The following is a 9,203-nucleotide window of genomic DNA, read 5'->3' as shown; positions in this document are numbered from 1 at the left end:
AAAACAAAAAAAACCCAAAAACAAAAACCAAATAAACCCATTTTCAGGCAGTTGTGGCCTATGCCTTTAACCTCAGCATTCAGGAGGCCAACCTTGTCTACAGAGAGAGTTCCAGGACCTCCAGGACTACAGGGAGAAACCGTGTCCCGAAAAACAAACAACATCAAAAAGTATTTAGGGGTTACCAAATGAGAGATGGCCTAGTGGTTAGGAACACTGGCTACCCAGAGAACCCAGGTTCAAACCCCAGTACTCACATGGGAGCTCACAACTCTCTGTAACTCCAGTTCTAGGGGCTTGGACACCCTCACACCAATACACTTGAAATTAATTTTTTTTGTTGTTTTTTTTTTGTTTTTTCAAGACAGGGTTTCTCTGTATAGCCTTGGCTGTCCTGGAACTCACTCTGTAGACCAGGCTGGCCTTGAACTCAGAAATCTACCTGGGATTATAGGCGTGTGCCACCACTGTCCAGCCGAAATTAAACTAATTAAAAAAAAAATCCATTCTAACAACTCAAGCAGGAGAAGAGAATGCAAAAGGTGATCATGGTGATGAAAATGTTGAAAAAAGGAAAAAGAGAGAGAAATCCTGGAGCTAAAGGCTAATAATTCTCTATCTCCCACCCTTGCAAGAAGCCTGCCCCACTTGTATTCTCCAGATAGCTAGCAATATAGCCCCACCTTTAGGAAGTTTGGGGTTTCGTCTTAGTTCACATTTGTATTGCTGTGCTAAGACACCAAGACCAAAAGCAAATTGGAGAGGAAAGGGCTCATGCATACACATCACAGTCCACTGGAGACGGGAGTCAAGACAGGAACTCAAGCAGGGCAGGAACCCAGAGCAGGACCTGAAGCAGACGCCATGAAGGAGCGCCTCTTGCTGGCTTACTCTTCAAGGCTTGCTTGGCCCGCTTTCTTCCAGCACCCAGAACCACCAGCCCAGAAGTGGGACCACCCAAAGTGGCCCTCCCACATCAATCACCAACCAAGGAAATATACCACAGGCTTTTCCATAGGCCAATCTGATGGGGGCATTTTCTCACTTGAGGTTCCCTCTGCCCACGTAACTACAGCTTGTATTAAGCTGACAAAAAAACTAGCCAGCACAATTGACCCCTTGTCAGCTACACACACACACACACACACACACACTGCTTATTAATCCATAACTGTTCCTTTCTTGTTCATCCCCCAAAATCCATGTATCACAATATAAAACATAAATGATTTTAGAAGTCCCATGGTCTTTAAAAATTCAGTGTCAGCCAGGCGGTGGTGGTGCATGCCTTTAATCCCAGCACTTGGAAGGCAGAGACAAGTGGATTTCTGAGTTTGAGGCTAGCCTGGTCTCTGGAGTGAATTCCAGGACAGCCAGGCCTATACAGAGAAACCCTGTCTCAAAACCAATAAATAAATAAATAAATAAATATTCAGCCTCTTTAAAACATCCATAGTTCTTGTCATCATTCAAAACCTCTGCAAAATATCTGAAATCTCTTAACCATAGAACCTCTAAAACGAAATATAAGTTAAATACTTTCTTTACTCCAGGAAGAATCAGAACATAGAATCCAATCCAATCAAAACAAAGCCCAACAGTGTATAATTCAGACTCTCTAGAATGATTACCTAGGCTCCAATGAGCTTGGGAAAGAACACACAGCTCGCCTCATGGGCCAGGCCGGCTCCATGCCACAGCTGCCGCTCTACATGGTGGTTGTCCTAGGTAATGGGGTTTCTCATCTAGGAATCCCTGGTGCAGCTGGCTTGTACTTTCACCAATAGCCCCTCTGAGGCTCTCTTCAGGAACTTAACACGCTGCCTGGTGCTAAGCCTCAACTTCTCTCTAGGATTCCTTCAATCTCGAGACTTCAACTGAGGCTGCACCTTCACAGCAGCCTCAACTGTCCTCTCATAATGACAAGTCTCCACGACCCCTTCATGCTTCCAAACCAGTACTATGAAGGAGAATCTTACAAATTACCAAGTTCAACTGCCAGCATAAGGTATAGCCTTGGCCTCCTCGGATCTACAGCTTCTATGTGCTGAGCCCGAGAAAATTATCCCAGATTTATGACCCTCAGTGATGCTGGTCTCTTCTTAGTCACCACCTATTTCTTGGCTCCAGCAAACCAGGATCAATTGCCCCAGGAAAGCAGACATCTCAGCTTAGTGGTTCTGGTCTTGTAACCACTGCCAGTCAGTTCTGTAACCACAGTCACCAGAACCACAGATTCTTTTTTTTTTTTTTTTAAGATTTATTTATTTATTTTATGTATATGAGTACACACTGTAGCTGTACCAATAGTTGTGACCCTTCATCTGGTTGTTGGGAATTGACTTTTAGGACCTCTGCTCACTTTGGTCAACCCCTGCTTGCTCCAATCGGTTCCGCTCTCTCTGGCCCAAAGATTTATTTATTATTATACATAAGTACACTGTAGCTGTCTTCAGATGCACCAGAAGAGGGTGTCAGATCTCATTACGGGTGGTTGTGAGCCACCATGTGGTTGCTGGGATTTGAACTCAGGACCTTTGGAAGAGCAGTCAGTGCTCTTACCCACTGAGCCATCTCACCAGCCCAGAAGTACAGATTCTTAAAGCACAAAGTATTGTACAATGCCAAGGGTCTTTAATGGGCTCTCCAAATTTCTTCTAAAACTCCACAAGCCTCCATGGGCTATTCTGCTCTCAGCATTATCTTCAAAGTTCCAACAATGTTCATTAAGCTCTGAACACTCAATGGCTTCTCCAACCCAAAGTTCCAAGGTGCTTCGGCAACCCTCCCCCAAACATGGTCAAGTCTGTCCCAGCAATACCCTGCATCAGCGTCGAACACTGATCATACCTGACACTAGCTAAAGCTGGAGACTTCTGGGTACCTTCTCTCCTGTTGTGCAGAATGAAGCCGGGAGGAGCAGGGAACTTTATGGTGTTTTTGTTTGTCTGTTTGTTTGTTTGTTTTAAATCCAATTTGCTTTTTAGAGAATCAGTATTTTTTTTTTGTTTTTGTTTTTGTTTTTGTTTTTGAGACAGGGTTTCTCTGTATAAGCCCTGGTTGTCCTGGAACTCACTCTGTAGACCAGGCTGGCCTCGAACTCTGAAATCCGCCTGCCTCTGCCTCCCAAGTGCTGGGATTAATGGCGTGCTCCACCACTGCCCAGCCGAGAATCAGTATTTCTTACACACTGCCAGTATTATTTCATTAAAGATGAAAATACATTTCACAGTGCCTATTATGGACTTTTCATCCAGGGAAATGGTGACATAGCTTTGGATACAAACCTCTGAAAGTGAAATACAAATAAAACATCAGGCAAATGCTACCCACTCACTCTGTATTCTGACTTGGCTCATTCTTCTGCTTCTGCAACAGAATGCCACAGAGTGAGTAATTTACAAAGAAACGAAATTCATTTCTCACAGTTCTGCAGCCTAGGAAATCCAGGATGGAGGGACGAATCTTACAAGGTTCTTCCTGCTGCATCTTAGTGTGGTGGGGACCACATGGCACACACAGGACAGAGCATGGGGCCAACTGTCCCTTTCATCAGGAACCCACTCCGTGAGCAGCTAGCCCCGTTCTCAGGGAACAGCATCACCACATTCATGGGAGCAGAGTCCTCACACCCAATCACTTCCTTTAGGTCACATTCATGGGAGCAGAGTCCTCACACCCAATCACTTCTTTAGGTCCTACCTCTCAGCACAGTCACAGTGGCAAAATGCCGTTCCAATCACAGGTCTACTTCAATAGAGCCCCAGCCCCTCTCCATATCCTCCCTGTGGGGGCCCGGGTGCGGCTGTGTTCTATGTAAGATGTGTCCAGAAAAGATGTGAAGGTCGAGGCCCAAAGGCCCAACTAGCATGCTCAGGTTTAACCCTTAAGGGAGAAGCAGACTCACAAACACATGGGGAAAATCTCATTTATACACAGACCATAAAACATGGGGGGCTGAACACAAACTTGGGAGCTACTGCTAGATTTAAATTCTACTCACTCCACTCACATTCCCTATAATATTAGACGAGTTACCTCCTGGAAAACCCACTGATCCTACACCTAACATTCAGCCTCATTATAGTCTACCCCACTTGACTAGAAATACGTGAATGTAGGTACACTCTTCAGCCGGTCTGTCACATAGTAGGCGCTATATACCTGCAACTTATAAATATCATTACTATTGCTACTAATACTAGTATTCTTACCCTTATGTAATACTTACAGGCATAATGTATATCTTGGGAAAGTTCCGGAGAAATCGCCATTCCCTCTCAAAGTACTCTAGAGACCCAATAAAAACAATGTCCTTCAGCTCCTGCCGGGTGTAGTTGCTGGCTCTCAGGGGCATCACGAAATTCCGAAGCCCCACCAGGTTACAGTGGGCATCTCCAAACACGCATGCGACAATGTGGTTCTGAAACTCGTGTTTTGTCTTTTCACTTCGTTTCTAAGGTTACACATGCCAGAATCAGGTCAATTTTACAAACAAGGTAAGAGTTCCATATATATATATACATATATATATATTTGTGTATATATATATATACACAAATATACATACATGTATATATATATCATATAATATAGCATATGATTAAATAAAAAAAAAGAGGCCTCCAAGTACCATTGCTAAACCTATCTGTTCAAGAGAACCTGGGAAGTTACATTAAACTGTACACCATGTTGCAGTATTCAATGGGTTCCTCATAGTGAAATTTCCTTTTCATGTATCAAGAATGGTTGACCCTTGATAAATTCATATGATTACATCTAATATAGTGAACTGACTTGATAAATTCTTTACCAAATCAAAGAAATTCATCATGAAGTTAAAACCACTTGATGTTCTTCTGATGTTCGCTTCCCAGCACCCACCTTGGGTGGCTCACAACTGACTGTAAGTCCAGATCCAGGGGATCTGATGCCCTCTTTTGGCCTCCATGGATACCCACACACATATGGTAGATGCATGCACACACACACACACAAACACATACAGGAATACACACAGAGAGGCACATACAGAGAGACACATGCAGAGTCAGAGAGACATGCATATGGGTTCTCTCTCTGTGTCTCTCTCTCTGTCTCTCTCTCACACACACACACACACTTAAATTTAAATAAATCATATTTTAAAACTTCATTTGATCCCAAACATTTAATGCATTTCATGCTATTATCAACAGGTAAACTCTCTATATCTCTATGGAAACAAACCAGCATGTAAAAGATACATTTAGATTAGGATTTCCCCAGATTCTTAGAGACACATAAAAACTACAAAGTTACTGAAGACATAGAGTGATTTCTTTCAGAAAACAGGCATCTCTTGTGGCAGTGGGGAGTGACAGAGAGCTTGGTGACAATGTAGCAAGAGGCTTGACTTTGTATTCTGCCTGTCTTAGCTGTGTAAGTGAACCAACTGTTTTAACTTTTATGGCCTTCAATATCTTTAAATGTTCAAAGCTGAAAGTAGAGCACTATTCAACCTCAATTTTTGTTAAGCTCCTAGACTGGGTATTTGTTTGCTAATTTAAAATGTTTTATAAAGATATTTTATTATTTTAAGTGTATGTGTATATTGCCTACATATATGACCGTACTATGTGTGTATATTATGCCCACAGGCCATAAGGGATATTGGATCTCCTGGAACTGGAGTTATGGACAGCTGTGAGGCATTAGATAGATACTTGGGTCCTCTGAAGTAGCCGTGTGTGTGTGTGTGTGTGTGTGTGTGTGTGTGTGTATGTGTGTTTGTATGTTTTGAGATAGCATCTCAGAGGTACCCTTGACTGGCCTAGAACTCATTATACAGATCAAGCTGGCCTCCAATTCAGAGGTCCACCTATCTTCATCTCCTAAGTGCTGGGGCTAAAGGGGTGCACTACTACCCCCTGCCCACAGCTCAGAGATTTTTCTAAAAAGAGGACACCTGAATGTTGTTAGAGACTAAGTTAAATGTATTTAAATTTCATGAGTGAGATCTACAGCCTATATACCTAAAAAAAAAAAAACAATCAGAATATTTCAATTTTATTTTTCAAATTTTATAAAATTATTTTATTATTTTATGTGTATGGGTATATTGTCTACATGTATGACTGTGTACTACATGTGTGTCTTTTTGTTTTGTTTTTGTTTTTTGAGACAGAGTTTCTCTGTGTAGCCCTGGCTATCCTGGAACTCACTCCGTAGACCAGGCTGTCCTCAAACTCAGAAATCTGCCTGCCTCTGCCTCCCAAGTGCTGGGATTAAAATGTGTGTGCCACCACCACCCGACTACATGTGTGTCTTATGCCCACAGCGATATAATAAGAAAGCAAAACCCTCGACATGCCCACTTATTTGATAAAATCACGATGTACTGGGAAGATCCTGCTAACTAAATCATTAAAACACTGTCTGTTTAATCTGATTAGTTTTAATTTGAGTAATAAAGTCTCTAACAAAATCTCATGCAACATGCCTGAAGTCTAGCAGCTGCTCTGCTGGGGAAAACTGAACAGCAAGAAATAAGATCCAGGGCAGATTGCGCTATCTACAGGCACAGCCTTAGAAGCCCCTTTCTCCAACTGACTATGGCAAAATCTACCTCCCGGTTAAGAGAGATGGTTTGGTAGAAAGTACTTTGTTCAAATTAATGTAAAATAAGTCCTTGACCTTTCTACAAGGAGAACTAAGTTCAAAGTTGAGTTTTTAACATCTGGGCACTTCATTCCTGGTGGGGAGGGGGGTAAAAATTCAAAGCCCTAAGCAATAATAAAAGCTACAGTAAACTGACTCAGCGCTCGCTCTGAGTTCCGTGCATTCTACAACTAGAATTGTAAGGGAGGTTTAAAGACTTGTTTGTGTGCTTAGCAAGTATGATCTAATAAAAGCTCTTCTCCTCCCCCCCACACCAACCCCACACACTCCTCCTCATTTCTCTTCAGTGTGTCCATCTGGATCCAGCTTCTTAGCTTTTCTAAAAACCTGCTTTCTGTTGAAAACACATCTGTGGATATTTACTTAGCACGAATGGAACCTGTGAGACACTGGTTTGACAGCTGGAGGAATCTTTCTGCTGCTATGGCAGCTCTGAGAGATTAATGATTCTGATCAAGCAAGGGGTCAGGTTTTATAAACATTGGGCCATGTTCTGTCAGGAAACTGCCATTGAACTGCTGAGGTGGGTATAGGAAGAATGGTATGTGCACTTAAGTGCTTTTGAAAATCAAGGAAATAGTTGTAATTATTAGGTAGTCGTAGATGGGAAGCATTCTGCTTCAGAGTAGAACTACAATATCTACAAGGCTCGGGCTCAGGGCTCAGGGCTCAGGGCTCAGGGCTCAGGGGAGGCAGTATTTAACAGATTGGTTTTTTTAAGTTAATGTGTTAAGTTGTACATATGTACATTGTAGTAAGTATGTTTATCTGACACCTTTAGATTTGCTAGGTTTCAGGTAAGCATTGTCTGAAGCAGTTATTTCAGATAGACTGCTCAAAGAAGGATCTCATAGGTAAAGCAACACGCATTTTAATTCCAGCATGCTACTCAGACTTTGTGTCATGCCACATGGCTCATCGTCTGGGATGTGTGTGGTTGATGTATCTTTTCATCAAATTCATGGTTTACAAAAGAGCTGGGTGCTCCTTAGGATTCACAGGTCACTCATTCTTCACCCTCCAAACGACTTCTGTTACGGGGACTCTGAGGTGTGGTGACCTACCAGAACCGCCTTGTCCAAGGGCATTGATTTGCACCAGTGAAACATGCCACTGCTGTCCAGCATGTCGGTATTGGTATTGGTGTCCTCGGCTGTGTCGTTTGGCGTGCACCTGAGCAGAGAGAGTGAAGAGAAAGTTCAGGAAGCTAGCTTGATAACACTAAGGTCGGAGTCATAGCTCATTGGCCAGCACCAGTCACATGGTTCCTTCTAACACTAAGGAAGTTGGGGGCACATTGATGTATTTCCAGTGAGACACAAGTTGACAACCCACAACTACAACCCTTAAAGAACAAAACATTTCTATCTCTGCTAGGGACTTTGAACGCCTTTTCCTGGTTTTATGGTTGAAAGGCAGTTAACTCATAAATTGTAAAAGCTTCCACTTAAGGCTTAGGTAGAGGATGTTCTTGCTCGAAATACCCAACTCTCATTCCTTCCCATATATACTGGGACACAGCAAATTAGGTCCAGAGAAATGTGAAGCAAGGTCTGAGGTAGAGAAAGACCCCTGTGGAAACTTGCACAGACCACAATCAAGGCTGAATTCAGTGTCCAGAATGGAGAACGGAGCAGAGCCATGATCACAGAACCGGGAGAGGCAAATGGAATCTGAAATCCGATGATGGGTCAGTCAAGTTCATCACCCACCCAACCCCCACCCTAGTTTCCATGTTCACCACCCATCAACCACCCCCCAACCCCCTTACCTTACTCAGGACAAATCAGCTTAAAGGTTAGCTGATAATACTTTCCCTAATAAGCCAACTGCTCCTCTCCTTGCCCTTTAAACTTTTGAACCTGTTTTTTCCTATAAAAAAAAAGTCTACCCTGAGAGCAATTAGGCTTCCGAGTCCTTTTTTTCGGCCCTGAACTTTCAGTATTAAGGTGTGCATTCAACAAACTAATCTTGCTTAACGGAGATCCGTGTTTGTATGGTTGGATTGGCGAGATTCCTGAACCCCAACACTCTCTGGTTTGTCAATTTTTTTTCTTTGCTCTGGAGATAAGGTATCATGTAGTCAGACTGACCTCAAATATACTGTGTAGACAAGAGTAACCTTGAATTCCTGGTCTTCCCGAATGCTAGGGTTACACGCAGAGGCCAACATGTCTGTTTTTACGTGATGCTAGAAACCAAGCTGAGGGTTTTGTGGTAGGGCACCCTAGAAGCTTAGCCACAGTACATCTTTAGGTAGTGATTTAAATATACTAAAGGAGAAAAAAAAGAGAGCAGGGGTGGGGGGTTTCGGATAGCTCTGGGCCTATTTGTAATTGGATGCTGATTCCCTTCTCTTGTGAGGGGTTGCAAATAAGGAATGAGTCAGCACTTAGGTGGTTTCCTGTAAACCTTCTTCTCACCTCAATTTGTAAACTAAAGGCAAGAGCTGGTGATTGGGCAGATGAAGGGAAGGTGGAGCTAAAAGTTGGAAGAGAGAAGAAGAGGAGAGAGAGAGAGAGAGAGAGAGAGAGAGAGAGAGA

At 42.9% G+C, this 9,203-nt stretch overlaps 1 protein-coding gene across 2 annotated transcripts in view; it reads right to left on the bottom strand.

Annotated features, from left to right (window-relative positions):
- The window catches only part of Kcnu1 (potassium calcium-activated channel subfamily U member 1), a 98,683-nt gene that overhangs the window by 21,401 nt on the left and 68,079 nt on the right, over positions 1 to 9,203 (bottom strand). For both annotated transcript variants that reach the window (XM_031339402.1, XM_031339403.1), the window contains exons 20-21: positions 7,725 to 7,833; positions 4,232 to 4,456 (exon numbers count right to left, since the gene is read on the bottom strand). In XM_031339402.1, the coding sequence (XP_031195262.1) occupies positions 4,232 to 4,456; positions 7,725 to 7,833 (334 nt within the window). The remainder of the gene's footprint in view (positions 1 to 4,231; positions 4,457 to 7,724; positions 7,834 to 9,203) is intronic.

This window comes from Mastomys coucha, unplaced genomic scaffold (assembly GCF_008632895.1).
Source record: "Mastomys coucha isolate ucsf_1 unplaced genomic scaffold, UCSF_Mcou_1 pScaffold22, whole genome shotgun sequence".
Lineage (NCBI taxonomy): Eukaryota > Metazoa > Chordata > Mammalia > Rodentia > Muridae > Mastomys > Mastomys coucha.
The sequence above is the reverse complement of the archived record's forward strand: the minus strand, read 5'-3'. Positions and strand labels throughout refer to the sequence as shown.